At 36.0% G+C, this 21209-nt stretch overlaps 1 protein-coding gene and 1 long non-coding RNA gene across 17 annotated transcripts in view; one reads left to right on the forward strand and one right to left on the reverse strand.

Moving 5' to 3' along the window:
* Positions 1-910: 910 nt before the first annotated feature.
* The window catches only part of FYB1 (FYN binding protein 1), a 179096-nt gene continuing 158797 nt past the window's right edge, over positions 911-21209 (reverse strand). For all 15 annotated transcript variants that reach the window (XM_086361513.1, XM_086361510.1, XM_086361517.1 and 12 more), the window contains 6 exons: positions 19086-19152; positions 15841-15931; positions 14695-14857; positions 6202-6235; positions 3816-3847; positions 911-3030 (listed from right to left, as the gene is read on the reverse strand). In XM_086361513.1, coding sequence (XP_086217639.1) covers positions 3008-3030; positions 3816-3847; positions 6202-6235; positions 14695-14857; positions 15841-15931; positions 19086-19152 — 410 coding nt within the window. In that variant the 3' untranslated portion in view covers positions 911-3007. The remainder of the gene's footprint in view (positions 3031-3815; positions 3848-6201; positions 6236-14694; positions 14858-15840; positions 15932-19085; positions 19153-21209) is intronic.
* The window catches only part of LOC147350256 (uncharacterized), a 118343-nt gene continuing 110377 nt past the window's right edge, over positions 13244-21209 (forward strand). For both annotated transcript variants that reach the window (XR_015148683.1, XR_015148685.1), the window contains exon 1: positions 13244-13382. This is a non-coding gene — a long non-coding RNA (uncharacterized LOC147350256). The remainder of the gene's footprint in view (positions 13383-21209) is intronic.

Consider the following 21209-nt stretch of genomic DNA (forward strand, 5'->3'; position numbering starts at 1 on the left):
TCAGAGTGCCGTGATGGTAAGGAAGGGTTAGCCAGGCTGCTGGGGGGTTTTGTATCTTTCAGGAACACGCCTGCCACAGTCAATTGCTGGGTACATAGGAGCAGTCTGTCGGAAGGCTGGCATTGGCAGGACTGGGGCCTTTGGTTAATTAAGCTCTCTGTGGTTGGAGGTCCATGAGGCACATTTTCCTGGCTGCCACACATAATCTACTTTTTTGGGGGGGGAGGCCACATCTCATGTGAGGGTCTTTCTTTCTTGACCAGGGACAGAACCCAGGCCCTAAGCATGGAAGCATAGAGACCTAACCACTAGACCACCAGGGAATTCCATTTACCATACCATTGAAAGACAACAAGGTGAGGAAAAGAAGATAGAACAGACTGTAGTTAGAGGGGTATTTGGATGGTAGGCAAGATTTCCTGTTTTTCAAGCAGGAAAGACTTGAGTATGTCTGTAAGCCTAAAGGAGGGAATTTGCATATTGGGAGAAAAAGATAGAAAAGAGGAAATGTAGGAGGGAAAGAGGGATGGGGAAGAAGTGAGACAGGGAGGTTGAGAATGAAATAATTGTGAAAGAAGACTCCAGAGAAGGCAGGAAAACGTGAGATAACAGGTTGTGGCTTTGACTCTGAGTGGTGACATCTTATTTTCTGGGTTAGTGTCTGGATATGGACCAAGGCTTCACCTTGTAGGATATTCGAAGCTTTTGCACTTGGTTATCTCAATTTCTATCACAAAACAGGAGGTGGATATCAGGGACATCAGTGGTGGAAGGTTTGGTTTGAACTTGAGGTATCCCATCCTCTGAGGCCAAAGCCAAAAGAGGTAAGAATGGGCTCAAACACAGTCTTATTCAAGTTATGGGACAGAAAGCCTGCTAGCCTTGATGGCTCGATAAGTAGGAGGCAAAGTTATCTGTGAAGGTATTATTTATTTGTCACTCTTCTCACATGACAAAATTCCTTAGGTAAAACCAAAACAGAAATGATATTTAGTATATTAAAATTAATACTTCAGATATTTCCTTTATATGAAGGCAATTGCCTATTACATAAATCTTTCACAGTCATGTATCTGTTTCTTTGTATATGAACCAAAATTCTAAAAGATTCTCCTGATATAATTTAGCATTTTTAAAACTGACCTTGTCTTGAGTTTATACTATTCTCAATCAGAAGAAAAAATTACTGGAAACATACTGTCAGTGTATTCTGTATATTTGTTACCTGATTTAACAATCAAAAACCACATTTGGATGATGTAATTTTATCCGATTTTAAAGTAAACTCATCACATGAGCAAATACTGTCTCCCTCTAACAAAAATTAGACATCAAAATATTTCATAATTGGAAGGGATCTTTTAAGACCAGTGTCTTCTAATCTGGGAGCCTCAGACTCCCAGAATGTATACATGGAATGATAGTAATTGATGATCTATTTTTACATTTCAAAGTGCCTAATAGAAACCCCACTTAACCCATATGAAGACTTTGAATTCCTTTACAATTACTTGGAATTATTTCAATTCAGAGGGGCTACTCTTCAGAATCTCTAATGGGTGGGCCTTTGCAATATTAAAACATGGGTAATACATTAATCATTATTTCATCACCGAGTTTTAAAAATCAGGAAAAGCTTCTAAAGCACAGGGCTAGGGCAGAGGAGGATTATAGAAGTTAACTGATAGTGAAAACATTGGGAAAAACTGACTTAGTCCAATCTTGAAATTTGCAAATGAGATAACTATTAATAGGAGGAGGATTAATAATTTATCCAGTATCACATCAAGGTTCATTAATAGCAGAGCCAGCATTAGGATTTGCTCAATTCATATGTTGTTTGTTTAGTCACTAAGTCCTGTCTCACTCTTTTGTGACCCCATGGGCTGGAGCCTGCCAGGCTCCTCTGTCTACGGGATTTTCTAGGCAGGAATACTGGAGTGGGTTGAAGTTGAAAAAGTTTCCTAATATACTTTTTTCTTGGGTGTTAGGTCTCTTCAGTTTGTGTCATGTTTAGTGTTCTTAGCATTTGGAACCCAAATGATTCACATTTTGTTTTGGGGTTGTCTTTGGTTGAGTATGTACTAATATGAAACACCCCAGCCCAAACGCTAAGATTTATTAATTTGTATCCCCTCTATTGGCTAACTTTCCAGTAAAGTGGTTTAAAGTTTTTTCCATGGAGGTAACTGAAAAACAAAACCTTTAAAAGAGCCTTCATAGCAAAGAGGTGCATTAAAGGCTAGTTACTTTCAAACTTCACTCTTCATAATTTTAGGGTAGTCTTCATTCATATCCACTCTAGTTACAATAGAACTTTAAACAGAATTATACTGTTAGCATACAGTTCTACAAAAAGAAAACATTTTAGACTCTTCCACGGTTTTAATCTTAGGTGTGTATAGGAATTGCATACATTCTCATCAAATAATTAAAACATATTCACAATTAACAAATAGAGACAAACTTTATACAAAAGTTCCACTACTACTATCATTCTTAAAAACATTTAACCCACCAATAAGAGAGGAGACAGCCCTGCCTTTTAAAAGCTAGGTAATTTGAATGGAGAATATAAGATATGAGCATTAGAAGTACAAACAATAGTTTTCCCTCTTAGGAAAAGTCTAAAAATTTCCTTCCTTATATTTTTTGTTGTTCTTTATATTTCTTTAGACAACACAGTCATTTCTTCTCAAGTGATTTTTTTAGGAAGAGTTGTCTTTTAATGGACTAAAAGAAGTGCCTTCATTGTAGCTGAGGCAGAACTGGGTTTTTAATATTTCTTACATCTTATAAATACAGTCTTCTAAGACGTTGATTAGGCAGAGCTATCGCTTTCCAAGTCCAAAATTTCAAGATGTATGAAAGTAATTGGAATTTTTTGACAAAAGTACTAAGTAGCTTTGTGCATTCATTTTCTATGATACTCGATAAGACAAGCCAATTAAAACCCAGACTTCACATTGATGTCAAATGAACGTAGCAGAAGGACCAAAACTGAGAGCTAGTCATTGTCATAGATGCAACCTGAAAGAAGAAAACAAATTTAAATTAGTTACACAAAATACATATTCTCTAAGTGTTCATACATTGGAAATGTAAATGATTCATACTCTCCTGGTTTAGGATTAAGAAAAAGTAGAATTGGCTCACTTTATGAAAAAGTAGTTAAATGGAAGGCCATATGTTTATTTAACACTCATTGCTTAGTATACTTTTCCAAACAAAGTTTCTGGACAAATCTATTCTCTACCAAAATGAGACTCAGGATTATTTAATCTGAAACTTTATTAAATATACTTTTTGAAAGTAATTCTGGATGAGGCTGAAAATACTAGGCATCAGTAAGAATCTTACATTTAAAAGGAGACTAAAAGGAACATTACACTATGCTTCATTTCAGGTGAGATTAAATTTTTAGATCATAATTTAGAAGTGTTCAATGCTTAGATAATACTAACGAGTAATACATGTTATGAAATATGTACCTATTTACTGTCCAAGCATAAATATTTTTTGTGGGTAAAAGTAATCCTTATTAAGATTCATGGTATAATGAAAGATTCACTAAATATTTTTATTCTTTTATTTTTCAAAGGAAATAAAGAGATTTTCTCTTGATTTCCAGTCATTTACAAAAATAAGTTTTTTTTTTTCATTATACCAAGGTATTTACATTTCCTAACATTTTCAGATAATTCAAATTCTGATCAGATTGGAAGGCTCTTATTAATCCAGTAAGCTATTTCCAGTATTTGTAAGAACAGTAAATTCACCATTCTTCCCTGTGGTGAGGGCCACATGAGACTTACCATCAGCAATATCATCATAAATCTCTCCATCACTGTTAAGTAGAAAATAAATTTTACTTTAATGAAATAATCTTCTTAATATTAAAATAACATTAGGTTAAAAGTTTAATAACATTATTTCATGTGATACAAGGCATTTAAGGATGAGAAGTATTATGATGATGAGTATTATGTGTTACACATTTATAAATGGGAAGAAATTTCATATACATCTGCATCTTCTTTTATTGACTTAATCTAATCTTCTGTTTCGTTCTTAAACACACATGCACACACACAAACTTATTCTATATCACAGACATACGGAATAGTGAAAACATGCCCCAACAACACAGACCATGCCTTATTCATCTTTCAGTTGAACTATAAGCCTAGCATATATCTGTCCTTGGTTAAGAAATGTTTGTTGAACCGAACAAACTGAAAAATCAAAGCACAGTACTCTGGGGGCCCTCATCTAAAACTCTGATGAATTCTTTATGTTTGTTAACATCGGATGTATACTACTTTCATGTGAACTTCAAGTGTTGAAGGAAATACAAAAATATTTGGCATAGGAAATGGGTGTATCATTTTTACAATGTTTCTAATTATAATTTGTAAATATTAATTAAAAAATATATAAGTATTGGTTACAAAATAAGCAGCCAGGATATGGTTCATAGGTGATTCTTATGTTACATAATTTAAAAAAATGTTTGTGGTTATAGGCAGCATCCCTAATAATAGTTAGTGACTTTTACACATTTTAGGTTTTATCTGATCCTGAATCTTTGTGACATATTCTATTCCACACACACACTGAGTCCCTCCTATGTACCAGGAGATTTATAAGACACAGCCTTTGTTTCTAGAAGCTTATAAGGTAATGGAGGAGACAATGACACGCAAGTAATTAAAATAGAATTATAAATATTAATAGAACCTTGAAATGGAGGACACGGTTTTGAAGTGCAGAAATGTGAGGTGGGTTTGTCACTTAGTCCAGACCTACTCTTGGTTCCTGCACTACCTTTGTGCATTTAGAAGCAACAGGCTTTTCAAATTGCTGCTGACCATGGCAGATGCCGTGAGTTCCCTCTGTCTTCTGTTTGAATCCTTTTTCTGAGATTGAGGAAGGATTTGGCTAATGGAAATTTGATACAAATGCAAAGAGGACAGATTTTTTCTACCGTTCATTCAATAAACGTTTATTAACTGTTCACCTCAATAGATGGTAAAGCAATAATTACTTAGAGAGTACATTTTCTGAATTCTTTCTAAATCATCCTGTAATAATCACTGACGAAGATGTGATCCCATTATTTGTCACACATTCTCTCCTTGAAATTTTTATCTTTCATAGAGTAAAGCCCATTAAAAAGTCCAATGCCTACTACTGTGACTAATGCTCTGAAGAAAACAAAAGTGTTATGATTATTTTTCTCTTGATTCTTTTCTAGTTTGCTGACAGAGCACTTAACCTTCAGTTGTCTCTTTCCGATGGTGTCAGGTTGTTTATGGCTACAGTTTGTGAATCCTCCTTGATTTCTTAATTATGCCAAATTCTGTAAATCTCCAGATTGGTATATGACCTACTTGATAATGGAGCTCATTTCTTACACCGGTTTACTTGGGACAGAATCTTATAACATTGGTGGGGGGGAGGGAGAGGGAGTGTGACTCTACTAGCACTAGTATCAGACCGTGACAATGTCCTATTCATAAAAATAGAAGAATCATTGACCTCTATCTTTTCTTTTTGGCATGCTTCCAAAAAAGGCAACTTAATATTCTATGATGCAGGGCGTGAGTAAAGAAAAGCCCTCAATTAGGAGCCAAACTATAAGCTGTTAGCAGGTGATATTTGTACCTACTCTGCAGAAGCTATTGATCTCTGATCAATCCAATCATCTGCATTTTTGTTTTGTTTTGTTTTGTTTATGTTTTTTTTTTTTTTTTTTGGCTGTGAGGCATGTGGAATCTTAGCTCCCTGATCAGGGATCAAACCTATACCCCCTGCATCGGAAGGTGAAATCTTAACCACTGGACCGCCAGGGAAGCCCCTCAACTACATTAATAGCTAGTGAAAAGCAAAGTACTAATGAAAGTGCTCGCACTTTTGACCTGTATCCAATGTTTGCTATGTCTGTCTCCAATGAATATATAAAACCAGCAATGGTATAACCATGAATGAGAAGGGCTCCTCTTTTAGATTTAAAAGAGTGATACTTAAAACTGACTTCATTATGGATACTACCATATTGACATTAGTATAGAGTATTGTTTTAAAATTCATTTATGATAGTTTAGTAGATTATGTTATTTAAATGATATTAGGAATCCTTCCTAAAGAAAAGAATATCATTCTTTTTGAAAGTATAGTAGGAGCAGAAAATAGGCTTACTTGTCCACCAAGTAGCTCCGAAGGACATAACCATCTAAGAAGGAAAAAGAAAACATATTTTATTAACAATATAAACTTTAAAAGTCTCTACTATTTTTAAATAAATTTAAATAGCATTTAATAATTAAATATCATATAATATATTGAATAATTATATCTATCTCCAAATATGACTCATTTTTGTGTGTCCACTGTTCTCTTTCTTTTTTCTCTCTCTCCTGTTTTCCACCATTTACAATATTTCTTCCTTCTCCCTTAAATTAAAAACCAATATGTTGTAGCCCAAGCTTCTTTCACAGTTCAATCTATTTCTTCAAGGTGTTACCCATGTGGCACAATTTTAAGAATTTGTTAAGCATAATTTCTCCAGTTACAAGAGTAGATCACGGGGGTGTGTGCTTAGTCATTCAGTCATGTCTGACTCTTTGCGACCCCACGGACTGTAGCCTGCCAGGCTCCTCTGTCCATGGGGATTCTCCGTGCAAGAATACTGGAGTGGGTTGCATGCCCTCCTCTGGGTTGGATCTTCCCAACCCAGGAAACAAACCAGGGTCTCCTGCATTGCAGGTAGATTCTTTTATCAGCTGAACCACAAGGGAAGCCCAAGTCATGGGTAGGGATTTTAAATATCTCCAGGTCTAAGACTTAACTTTTCAATTTTTTTTTTACACTGAACAGTCAGAATTATATTCTACTCCCCTTTCAGATCCACAATCTAGTGGTTACTTGGGGGAGTGTGCATTCGAAAAAGTTTCAAAACAGCTCTCTTATAATCAGCGTGAAAGATCTTCTACTATTGCTTTTACCGCTTGACAGAATGTCAATGTTTGTATTTTCATCTTTCATGGAACAAATAATTATTAGAATAGCAGATATCAGAGATTCCAGTGGTTCCTCTGTTAAATAGAAAATAGACATTTTATACAGGAAAGCAAATTATTTTTTTCCACTTTATTTTTGCCCCTCTTGAGCAAAATACTCCTAAGAAAAAATATGGACTATTTTTCACAAGAAAGTGTCTGCTGACATCTAATTAATTTACTAACCTTTATAGCTGTTAATTTTGTGTTAGCACCTAGTCACTATTGCATGCTTACCATTAGTACCGTTTATAGTTTTGCCAATCAGCATCTAAATAATTTCTTTCACTGAGTCAATTTATTGGTTTTGCTCCACCTCAGATCTGGTTTTGGGTTCTAAATCAGAGTAAATGTGTAAAAAATGACAAAGCAGGAAGTTCATAAATGAAAATTAATACCAATGTTAATAAACTTATTTAAACATATTAATATCATATTGCCACTGACTTAACATGCAAAAATTTTAAGTATAATCATATAACTGAAATTGTGCATTAAAATTTAAGGAAACAAACTTTCCCTTGACATATTCCAGGGTAAAAATACTCCACCAAATATTCTGTCAAGAGATTCACCACTTTTTGATAAAAATTTTTATCAAATTTTTTATCTTATTTTATGAGTCATATTAGAAAAATAAAGAATCAAAGTTATCTTTGAATTGCTGTAGCATAGAGGTAATGAAGCATGTGTCAAAATGATAAAAACAGACTAAAGTAATATTTTTCTTGGAATATTAAAAAATTAGACCATGTTATATCTTCCATTTTATTTCAATTAAAGCAGATGTGGGAAAAGTTAATATAAAGGTCATCTAAAATTAATATCTATGATCCTTGGGTTGCCTTTGATTCCACAGTTCTTTCGTTTCACATTAACAAACTTAAAAAAATTTAAGGTTGGACATCATGCATTTAGTATGATTTTTAAAGGGGGATAAGCTCATCTTTAACAAATTCAATTCTCTGTGTGTCTCTCAAAAGAGAAACTCTGCAAATAACAGACTTTTAAAACAAACTGCAGATTTTGTATCAGGGTTCCAATAGTGGAAATCTGTCTTTACCTGTACCTGTGCCTAGGGCTAACATAAAGTGTGAACCACTTCTACAGACAGTGAGAGTCATAAACTTTATTTTTTCGTTAGTTAAAATTAATGGTTATGTTTTCATTTTTAATTTTCTCTTAAATTGGAAAATAAAACAATACAAGTTAAGTGTTCCCATAACATTCATGTTTAAATTAATAATTTAAAAATAACGACTGAAGCCTTCAATGATGAAGTCAATCTGTTTGTTAGTTGTCTGGGCTTTGTAAAGTATCTGAACTAAAATTAGAATGCAGACAATTAGAGAAATACATAAGAAATAAGAAAATAGTGCCAAAGACTGGAATTATTCTGGCATCAAATATATTTATTGTCATTTGTAAAAAATATTTAGAAGGTCAAAAGAAACTAAATCCAAAATAAAGAATATAATCCTCATTTTGGAAATTAAAGGTTTTTATTTTCCAGTGCTAGAGGAGCCTGGCAGGCTACAGTCCATGGGGTTGCGAGAGTCAGACATGGCTTGGCAACTACACCACCACCACTATGGACATCTATTTTTTAAAAACTCAATTATGCTAAAATTGTGTCAACATGGATAAAACACTATCTGTAATTAGGTGTAAAAGAGTCCTTTCAGTGATCAAAGTTAATAACTCATAATACAGTTTAATTACCTAATCTCACAAAAGTAATTATAAAAAATATATTTTCTTAGCTTCTCAAACCTCTATTACATTTCTTCCTATATCTTGTCTGTTCAAGAGTTCTAACCACATTTCCTTTTGAGGAAAGCACTAATGTTGTTGCTGTTTTTGTAGTTGTTAGAAACACAAATATCAATGATTGGGAACATTATTTGAGAGCAAACATATTAAGGGTTGGAGCAGGGTTGGTCCTGTGCGGCTCTATTTTAGTTCCCTGAAATGATGTCTAGTACCTTTAAAAATCTCTGCTAAAACTTCATTATATTAGAAGCATGATTCCCGACAGTGTCAAAACAAGTGTCTTACCATGAATTTTTATACAATCTCTCCATTATAGTTCCTAGAAACAAATTTTTGTTTGCGGTAGAAAATGTTCTCTTTGCTCACATGTTCCACGTACAACCATCACAGGGAACATTAATGAAAAATACAAACAAATGAAATAAACAGAAAAACTCACCATAGTTCTGAAACATGCAGAGGTGCTGCTGTGTTTAGTTAGCTCTTTAATATGATGGACACTGGCACACCAGGGAGTCTCATATATCATATGAGATTATTATTTGGAAACTTCACATTCATAGAGCAGAACATAGAACACAGTGGCTTGAAGCAAATGCTTTGAAATATGTGATGGGGTAGAGCTAGTTACGGAGAAGGCAATGGCACCCCACTCCAGTACTCTTGCCTGGAAAATCCCATGGATGGAGGAGACTGGTAGGCTGCGGTCCATGGGGTCGCCAAGAGTTGGACACAACTGAGCGACTTCACTTTCACTTTCATGCATTGGAGAAGGAAATGGCAACCCACTCCAGTGTTCTTGCCTGGAGAATCCCAGGGACCGGGGAGCCTGATGGGCTGCTGTCTATGGGGTCGCACAGAGTCGGACACGACTGAAGCGACTTAGCAGAAGCAGCAGAGCTAGCATACCCACCCTATACACGCCAGTTAATTTCTTCCCCTAACGTTTACTTGGTACAGGGCAAATGTGTCCTAGAACTAATGACTGACCTTTCCGAAGGGCGTTGTGAATATAAAATTACCAAGGATATGCAAAGCCGTCTTTGGAATAAAATGAAAGAGATCGTTGTTCTAATATTTTCAAATTTTTTACTCATTAAAAATGATGAATTGTATTATTTCCTTATCATTTCATTTGTTGTAAGCAAGCCCAGAAATAAAGTTAAATGTACTCAATTTGGCCTCATGCAGTTTAAAAACAATAAAGTCACATTGTATACTTTTACCCAGGCAAGTGAAACAATGTCCAACTTCAAAGAAAATGCTCATAGTGGAATAGAAATTAAAAATGAAATGCAGTATATAATACTAAATATAAATTATTATCCTAGTATATTACAAATGTTCTCTTTCCTCTCTTTTTCTCTCCCTACTTAGTTTTAGGGTTTCAAATCAGATGAATTATTAAATTTCTGAATAAAAAATTTTTTCTTCAGTTAGCATGTGTTGTTTTAAAATGAAAAACAAAATTACCAAAGCAAAGAAATGATCAATTGGATTAGGGACATTCAAAGTACCTTTAAAATTCCCCTTCCTTTGATGCCCAAAGGAAATGGAGAACATTTTGACCACAAATACTTCATGTCTCATTACACATTTTTGTAGGAAAATTTTCTCTGGTGACAGGAGGTGGGAAAACTCACAGTTTATGAGACATTGACTTGAGGAAAATGCACAAATATTATCAAGAAATTCTAAACATTTGGGAACGTGCCATCAAATATATATTTAAGATCTCAATGCCTCTACAATATGCTCTTCTACAAGTCTGTGGCTGAGACTTTTTCAAATGTGCTAATGCCAGTAAAAGTGGCTTGTACTCTACTCCACAGTGAGAAGGGATTACTGTTCATGCTTTAGCCTTGGATTTCTATCATTACAAATTATGTTTAAGTAAACTATGGTTTTCTCTCTCTCTGTCTTTTTTTTTTTTCCAGATTAAAAACGAATAGAAAGTAAGGAAAATGTTAGGATCACCATGGTGCTGGATTGCAAATGCTATTACTGCTAATTACATGTAGAAAAAGGAACGGAAAGATTTAGAGCTTCTCAAATGATACACAATAAGTGAACGGAATCACACAAGAGAACTTGCGTCTTAAAACAAGTTAAACTATTCAACAGACTTCTTCCCACAAATGTCAGTATGTCAGATTTTCATCTGGTTAAACAATTGCAGTCTCTAAATTCTTATACTCAATTCAGCGAGTCCCAAACAAGGTATCAGGCAGTGTAGAATGTGTTGGCAATACAATGTTGAGAACATTTCATTGAAGTTACTCTCAAACTCAGAGTTTAATAAGAGTAATATGTTGTTAAAGCAATAAGGACACTTGCAGCAGTAACAGTAGTGGTATGGTGGAGCAAGAGAGAGATTCATTGTGTTAGGGAGGAGGGAGTGAGTGTGCTTCCAATTTTAGATGACAACTGGTTTGTTTTTAATAGATAATTTATGGGCATTCCAAATAGAATAAAATAGTATAGAAGGGTGAAATAGCACAATTTACTCAGGGAATGACAAGTCAGTAGTCTGTATTTCTGAAGTATCAGCTGCAGATGGGAAATAGTTGAAGAGGGGAAGGCTAGATCATAAAGGATTTTATATACTAACCCTAAAGACTTCATGTTTTTAAAAAATAATATTCGGGTACCAGTGTGGTGAGTGGAATGGCTAAGAGTAATGGTAAGGGACACATATCTTTTGAAAGGTTATTGGAATAATCCAGTGAGGGAGGGTTAAACCCACACAGCAACTGTCCCAAATCCTATAGTGATGTTTGAGGAATGGATCAGAAATTAAGAAAATTAAAAACATCAAGGATTCAGTTCAGGGAAAGAATAACGAGCAATTTTGGAAAAATTAAGAAAGATAAGAGATGTGGGGAAATAAAAGGGAAATGAAATAAATCTGATCATTGAATTGTGGAATAATGCAATTGAAGATGCTTTTGATGGCCCTCCCATATACTTTCACCCTCATGATTTCAGGGCTTTGTGGTTCAACTTGCAACTGATAGTAATTGCATTTTCTATTTATTTACTGATGACTTTTTTTTTCTAGCTTCCAGAACTTTCCTTGTCTGCTTTCTCAGTGTCCTGAATGACTGGCCACATGTCCAGGGGTAGGCTTCAATTCCTGATGGACAGGAGTTGATGTATAAATACCCCTATTTGTTTCCCACCGTATGGGATAACACTGTTGCTTGAGCCTGCCAATGCAGAAATAAGAGATGTGGGTTCAATCCCTGGGCCAGGAAGATCCCTGGAAGAGGGCATGGCAACCCAATCCAGTATTCTTGCTGGAAGAATCTCATGGACAGAGGAGCCTGGCAGGCTACAGTCTACAGGGTTGCAAAGAGTTGGACACGACTGAAGCAACTGAGCGTGCAAGCTGCACCTACCCAAGTGATACCTCTTTTTGATAACAAGGTTTTGTTAGCTGCCTTCTCTTCCCAGTCTACTCTGCCACTTGCCGATGGGAGTTTCCCAGACTCACCTTCCAGCTGGGGAGGCCAAACTAAGACAAAGTCCAGGCCAAAGAAAGTTTTTAAATAAAAAACAACTAGTACACAAGATATAATAAGATGATTTTCATTCTGTTTGAGATGAACCCCAAACCACCAAAGAATTGAATTAGTTATTCGTGAGCTTGGGAACTGCAAACTGCATTGGTCCTACACCAGGAAAAAAAGAAAAAGATAAAAGTAACAAGAAACGCTTGATTTTATCATGTAATGTTTTCACTTCTCATTTTTAACAGATGATACATTCTTGAGAGGATGGGAGCCCTCTGGTATTCATAGTAGTATTTAGAATGATTGATGTCCAAATAGAAAATGACAGCAGATTACAAATTATCCCTGAATGGCTGCTGCTTTTTCTCCTGTTTAAGGTCTGTTGATTCCTAGATAGGAGTCTGCTCCAAATTTCTGTTCTTGATGCTGAATCTACGTCTGCCCATCTGTATCTATACATGTTTGTTGCTGAGGTCATTTACATCCTGTTACTCAGAGTCTGTTCTGTGGACTAGCAGCATGAATTACGTGAAACCTTGGGAAAACTCCTCACCTCAGATCTACTAAATTAAAGTCTCCATTTCTAACAAGATCTCTGTGAAGTGCATGTACTTTTAAGCCTAGGAGCATTGCTCTAGATGGGGTCTGTTGTTAAGGACAGGAATCTCCGGACAGCAGGTCAAAATAAGCCTGAAATTTGTTCTCTGGAGAAAGGTCCATATAACAAGCATTAGAACAATTGTCTGTTGTGAAAAATGTGACATAATTGGCAAAGCAGAGGGAAAAAAACTATCACTTGGGCCCATCACCCTGCGCGTGTGTGGATGCTCATTCGCTTCAGTTTTGTCCGACTTGCTGTGACCCTATAAACTGTAGCCTGCCAGGCTCCTCTGTCCACGGGATTCTCCAAGTAAGAACACTGCAGTGGGTTGCCATGCCCTCCTCCAGGAGATCTTCCTGACCCAGGGATTGAACCAGCGTCTCTTATGTCTCCTGCATTGGCAAGTGGGTTCTTTACCTCTAGCATCACCTGGTAAGCAGCCCCCTCCATCACCTTAATCAGCCATTATTAGCATTTTAGTTTCATTTACATATTTTTAAAACATGGCTGTAAAGAATTCCCATCCTTTATTAAGCAGGCTTCTTATTTCTGTTACTAATGGATCATAAGCATTTCCTCATGTTATCATAATCATCCTGGAAAATATTCGATTTGGTATATTCATCATAACTTTAATAATTTAAAAATATTGAGCATTTAAAAAATATTTTGGCAGCCGTTTAAAGCATGCAGTTATCCGTATTTAAGACTATTCCTTAGGGTGTGTGTTCACAAATCCTGGATTGAATGGGGGTATTCTTTGTCTCCTGCAGCTCTGTCTTCAAATTATCTCCTGTGACTTTCTAGTCTTAACGTTACATACCCCTGCCTGTTATCCTTTGTACCCACATTCCATTTTTCCCTTTTACAGCCAACCACACCTTGTCCATAAAATTTTAGATCCATTTTCCCCACCCTTGAGTCACTGTGTTTTATTCTTAAAAGATCCATTTTGGTTCCTGTCCCTGAGTCACCTTCCTGTCGTTAAAATTGAACTCAGAGTTTTCCATGCAGACTTACTGGGCTGATATGGGACAGCCAGTCTGGCTATTCAGTTTTAAATATAGGACAACATAATTTTGACTTACTCTTCCCTGGACTTTAAATGAAATAAGCTACCTTTTAAAATTGGACAAAAACATTTCCATCTGTCAGCTTAAGTAGCTGTCAGAGAGGAAAGGACTGTCTTGTGTTTATTTGGAAGAGTAGGTTATAGTAAATGTGCCAAATAGGAAATGAAAACAAGTGAATTTGCAAGGTAGGAAAACTGGAAATGCTAGGTGTGACATATGAGATATAATTTTAAAACCAGACCAGAGCAAGAATCGCTCAATTCTTTAGCACAGTGATTCTCACTTTAGTGTACATAGGAACAAACTAGGGAAGACTTACAATCTCTGTCTGACCCCCAGAGCTCATGACTTAGCAAGTCAAATGTTGGGCTAGGGTATTGCAACTGTGATATTCGCAGAGTTTTCTGATGCTGGGGGTCTGTGGGACCATATTTCCAGAAACACTAATTTGGCATTATCTTTGCAACTCAGTGCCAAATATAGCAGGTGGGAAATGAAAAAAATTAAAATGAAATACAGTGATTCCAGCCCAGCAAGATCTCCAGTTTCTTAATGTGAATTTTCCAGAATTTACAAAGCATGGAGCAAAAAGAGTTTAGAGTGATCACTAAAACTTGTTTAGTTGTTAAATGCTAGAGCATCATATTTTTGAAGAGTAAGTAATGACTTACATTTTCCTTCTTCATTCCTGCAGAGAACTTTTGTATCATCTGTGTTTTGTATAACTTCCAGGGATTCTCCAGGCTTTATTTGTAGATCTCTGTTGCCCCACTTTTTAGAAGATAAGGAGGGTGCAACTTTGGTGGAATAGAGGACTCTAATTTCACCATCATACTAGAAAAATAAGGGAAAACATTTATTATTGATTGATGTGTATTATTAAAGTAATTCACTTATTGACAGACTTATTAAGAAATTTTGTTAAAAATTTCAGCAAAATTTCAAATTTTGTTAAAAAACCTAGTTCCTTATTATTTTTTCAAAAGATAACATAGGAAGATTAAAAAAAACTTTTTTGGAGAAAAATCACTTGTAACCTCACCAACCTAATATAATAATTATTTTTAAAATTAAAAAATTTAAGATGTACATGCGTTGACTTGTCACACTCATTTTCTGCAAAATGATTACGATCAAAACTTCAATTCTATTGGTTCGATCACTTTACATAATTACCATTTCTTCTTTGTAGTGAGAACACTTAAGATGTACTCTCTTAGGAATTTTCAAGTATGTAATACAGTAATGCTGACTATAATCACCATGCTGTAACTAGATCCCTAAACTTATTCATCTTATAACTGAACATTCGTACCCTTTGACAAACAGCTCCCCCTGCTCTCCACCTCTGGTAACCACCACTTTACTCTTGGTTTCTGTGGGTTTGGTTTTTTTAGATTCTCCATATAAATGATATCATAAAGTATTTGTCTCTGCCTCTTGTCTGACAATTTACTTAGCATAACGCTCTTGAGGTCCATCCACATTGTCAAAACGGCAGGATTTCCTTGTTTTTCATGATTGAATAATATTTCGTATCTCTCTATATATCACATCATTTTTAATCATTCTATTTTTAGCTTACTTTCTTATTGAGTTTCAAAGGACAGCTAAATTTAGATGATTACCACAGTATGTATATTGGGCACGTACAAGAGTTTGCTTAATTTCTTATAGGAATAAATCTAAATCTAAAACAAAGTTTGTAGAAAATAAAGGTGTTGTGATGGATAACTGTGATATTGATAATTACACAGAAAATCATCAGTTTTTTCATTAGGGCTTTGAACTTTGTATGATATTTAAATGTAACATACTTTAAATTTTTTCCTGAAGTCTTTTTCTTCTTTTTCTTGCTTTTTTAGCTTCTTAGGGTCTTTTTCTTCAGCTTTGGTCTTGGCTCCTTGACTAGGATGGCAGAACATACATAAAACAGCATTTAGTTTCAAAATATAAAAAGAATAGTGTATAATGGAGAATTCATAGCATTACATTTCTGTTAAATTTCATTTTCAATTCATTATTTTTCTTAGAAATCTAGTACATTCACTGTGATAAATGATGACTTTTCTTAATGTAGAATATTCTTCAAGAGAGTACAGGCTGAGTTAAAATGGAAGCTTGAGATTATCATGGTGAACAATATAAAATGACCAAAGTATAGTTACATTGTTACATATCAGCAATTTCAGATGATCCAACCTATTCTTGAATCCCCTATATTTTCAACCCTTCCTAGATAATCAAGTGGTTTGGCTAATGTCATAGAAAAAACTTTTCAAAAAAGGAATATTAAAAAAAAAATTTTGACCACACCATGCAGCTTGCAGGATCTCAGTTCCCTGACCATGGATTGAATCCGTGCCGCAGCGCTGAAAGTGCTAAATCTTAACCTCTAGACCATGAGGGAATTCCCCTCCAAAGAACACTTTTTGAAAGACTGATTTTCATGGCTTAAAAATTTATCTATACATTAATTTTTTTATATCTACTTAAAATGAAGCCAGGGTTGTATCTCATGATACCAACTAGAGTCAATTACTATAAGAGAAGTGAACTGGTTTAAGGCAGTGATTCTCCAGCCTGGTCACAAATAGATCACCTGGGAAGTTTTTTAAAGATACCACTGCCCTTGTCTAAATCCTAGAAATTTTAATTACATTAAATTAATTAAAAATTCTAATTAATTAGTTTGAGTGAGGTCCAGGTACTGACACACATATTTTAAAAGCTCCCAGATGATTTAATCTGCAACCAAGGTTGTGAACCATTCCCCAGGATTAAATATGGTTGTTAGGAAAAGGCAGTGAATCTCTGTAGAAAGGAATTTTAAAAAGCAGAATATTTGTGAATAATGACAGTTTTAAACACTGATATTAATTTTTATTTTGATTGCCTAAGATAAAGCTTTGTTTGTAAGTGAGCTATTTAAAATATTTGAGTCTTAATTTTTCAATCTTAAAGTTGAGTTTATTCACTGGGAAGTGAATTAGTATACACTGCCCTGCCCTAAGTTCTGCACTGTCCCTCAGTGCCTTCTGTCTGCAGGCTTCCCTGGTGGCTCAGTAGTAAAACATCTGCCTGCTAATGCAGGAGACACAGATTCCATCCTTGGGTTGGAAAGATCCCTTGGAGAAGGAAATGGCAACCCATTTCAGTATTCTTGCAAGGGAAATTCCATGGACAGAGGAACCTGGTGGGCTACAGTCCACAGGGTAGGAAAGAGTCGGACCCAACTGAGCAACTGAACAATACAATCTTCTGTCTGCTGGTGTCCTGGGCAGTGATGGAATCCCTGGCCCAGATAAGTACACTGGAGCAATCAGAACACACATGAATGTTAAAAAGGCCCCACAAGTTCTTATTAAAGATAATTTATTGAAATTTAATTTTAAAAATGCAATGCTATTTTAGAGAATACACAATTGTCTTTAACTCTGAAAACAAGCAATGGGAAAGAAAATAGTCCATATTGCATAATGTTGAATCAGCTGGGGCTTATTTTGCTTAAAAAAAAGGGCCAATGGATGACTCTGGGTTCCTAGAGAGCTATTTAGTGGAATGTGGTGGCATTTCTACAGTAATATTAAACACAAAAATGCATTTAAAACTGTCAGGGATAGAAGTGACTTCCCTATGGGGAAGACTATTAGATTTTCTTTTCACAGAGCACTAAAAAAGGAGAATGATTCTCCTTTCACATTTCTGGTGTGTTTTGCCTGTAGAACTTGATCTTCATATATAAATAACAACATATTTCCCCCTCAGTTTCTTTGATCTTGACACTGCATCTTGTTCCGTAAAATTAGTTTAATAATGTTGGTAAAAAATAAATATTTACTTAGAGTTCACTCATGCATTTTTTTGGCACCCCACTCCAGTACTCTTGCCTGGAGAATCCCATGGATGGAGGAGCCTGGTGGGCTGCAGTCCATAGGGTCGCTAAGAGTCGGACACGACTGAGTGACTTCACTTTCACTTTTCACTTTCATGCCTTGGAGAAGGAAATGGCAACCCACTCCAGTGTTCTTGTCTGGAGAATTCCAGGGACGGGGGAGCCTGATGGGCTCTCATCTATGGAGTCGCACAGAGTCGGACACAACTGACGCGACTTAGCAGCAGCAGCATAAATTTTTTACCAGTACAGCTCAGAAGACACCACTTATTATATTCCACTGATGTTACTTTCATCCTTTAACTGATCAATTCTGAGATCTTTTTATTCATCTTTTTTTTTTCTTGAAAAAGTTAAAGGTATTCTTGCTTTTAGCATGTATCAGATCATCTCACATACTGGAGTACAAGAAAGCATTCTACCATACTACATTCTATTTCAGAAGAATTTTCAAAAGGTACTCCTCTAGTATTAACTGACTTAAGATTTTCTTACAGTTTTTGTCTAAAATTAAATTGAAGCCTTAGGGAAACTAAAGAATGTCACTATTCACTGTTGACTGCTTTTGTTGTTGTTAGTTTGAATGGAATCTTTGAGAATCTGATGCTTTTGTAAAAGTATGATATAACTTTTAAGAGTCCTTTCAAAATACAATTCTTGCTCTCATTTTTTTTCACAAAAAGAAAACAATCTTCTTGAGGACAGAGGAGGTTTGAAGCAGGTGGGTTAGGATTTGAGATACAAATTAAGCAATGTCTTCAAGACAAACAATGTTGGGGAAAAGTAAAAAGAAAGGGAGGGGATGAATTAGTGAGATCAATTGCTATCAGGCTTTCAGATATTTTCCCAGTGAATGAGAGAATAAATGAACATAGACATTGGTGAGTCACAGGGCAGAGGATGACCAGGGAACCAGAAGGACCACTGGAGAAGCGGGGAGGGGAAGGGAGAAAAGTGGGGGAGGGGAGAGAGAGAAAGAGGAGGAGGACCTGGGCTATCCATCCATTCACAAACCTGGCAGACGGCAGAGCTGGGACCAGGGAGAGGAGAACAGAGCCAACAGGATGGCACATAGTACAAACACACCCCATTGGGGTTTTATCCAATTGAATGTTCTTGAACTGTCTGATTTTCATTACTTCACTGTAATGAGAGCATTTTAATTACCTTATCTCTATTGGGGGAGGAGGGAAATCAGAGGCATCCACATCGTCATAAACTTCATCTCCCATGTCTGACAAAAGACAGAAGAGCAAATGGTGAAACACTGTTAGTGGACATTTCAATATGAGCATTCAGTGATATTTTTAATATAAAGATTGTTTTGAGGACAACAAAATAATTTTCCCCAAGGTCTCTGTACATTTCTCCTGGATGCATCATCTGTTCTTTAAAGGGGAAAGATTTTTCTCTTCCTTGATGCATGTGTTAAAATTCCCTCAGCAACAACAGTGACAATGATTATAACTACTGTTATCAGGGAAAAACCCTCAAGTAGTGACTGAGATTATTTGAAGATCCACAAGTATGATGAACGGCAGGATCAGTTGATTGCTGACAAACAAGTCAATATTTCTGGCCATCGGCAGCAGGTAAAGATACTTAAAAAGCACTCAAGAAACTTACCTTTGGGGTGCTATGATAATAGCTATCATTTTACTTATATGGTTATGTCTTTGCCTCTGTATCTATTTACATATCTATCGATTTGTCTATAACTCTTTTTTACTCACTGATCTGTTCTTCATTAACTTTTCCCTTATAGTAATATTACCTCTGGCACTACCTGAAAATAAAAGGTGCTTGGGATACCCAAACGTTTTGAGAATCAGTATTGGAGAAGGCGATGGCACCCCACTCCAGTACTCTTGCCTGGAAAATCCCATGGACGGAGGAGCCTGGTAGGCTGCAGTCCATGGGGTCGAAAAGAATCGGGACACGACTGAGGGAGTTCCCTTTCACTTTTCACTTTCATGCATTGGAGAAGGACATGGCAACCCATTCCAGTGTTCTTGTCTGGAGAATCCCAGGGACGGGGGAGCCTGGTGGGCTGCTGTCTATGGGGTCACACAGAGTCGGACACGACTGAAGTGACTTAGCAGCAGTAGCAGCAGCATTGGTGGAAAAGTGACTATGACCTTAACTGCCTCAAGGATTTTTCCAATATGTAGACACTTTTCTTCCTTCTAGACTTCTTATTAAAGTTAGGAGGAATGCTGCTTCCTTTCTGCACCTATTAAGTTGCCCCACAGCAAGTTAAGCTGAAGAGATGGCTTGAAAGGAGTACAAATGTTTTAAGGAATGATTAGCACAGAAAGTTTAAAATGCTCTCTAATAGTGGCAAGAATTTGATTTCCTTTAACCCTCCCCCTTTTTCTGTATACATGTACACACATATACATGCTGTATTTATATGTGCATATTTTCCTTCCACTCAGATTAACTAATTTCACAGTATAAAAACTTGGTCAGCTACCTGAACAATCTAGAATAAATATATAAAAAATAATGACATATCACTGATATTCAGAAGAGGAAAAATTACTGTTCCATGCACATGCACTTAAGACATAATTAATAAAGACAAAAGAAAATCAAAATGAGCAACACATTTTTTACTTAATTGATCACATTCGTTCCATTTTATACCTACTCTTCGGAGAAGGCAATGGCACCCCACTCCAGTACTCTTGCCTGGAAAATCCCATGGATGGAGGAGCCTGGTGGGCTGCAGTCCATGGGGTCGCTAAGAGTCGGACACGACTGAGCGACTTCACTTTCACTTTTCACTTTCATGCATTGGAGAAGGAAATGGCAACCCACTCCAGTGTTCTTGCCTGGAGAATCCCAGGGACGGGGGAGCCTGGTGGGCTGCCGTCTATGGGGTCACACAGAGTCGGACACGACTGAAGCGACTTAGCAGCAGCAGCAGCAGCAGCAGCATACCTACTCTTTGTGGAGCTAAGTTTCCTGAGTACTTTTTAAAAATTATAAGTTAAGATGTAAGTTCATCATCAGTTATTAATCAATTTGAGCTACAGCCTTACATATTTTCAAATTGTTAGATGAAAACAAAGTCAGATAAACAGTCTGGAAGAATAGATTGTGTTTGGTTTGCTTTTTCAATTTACTTATAAATTAAAATAAACTTTTGAAAGCCTCTGAATATTCTTGCAAGACATTTTATTTTTTTCAAAGAAAATTTAAGAAAAATCCTTTAAGTCTCAGCAGGGGTAAAAAATAAGATGATCAAAATTGTACCAAGAAAAAACTATTTCACATTTAGCAGTG

This window comes from Bos grunniens, chromosome 20, assembly GCF_055505025.1.
Source record: "Bos grunniens cultivar Pamir isolate PY7600 chromosome 20, Bosgru_T2T1.0, whole genome shotgun sequence".
NCBI lineage: Eukaryota > Metazoa > Chordata > Mammalia > Artiodactyla > Bovidae > Bos > Bos grunniens.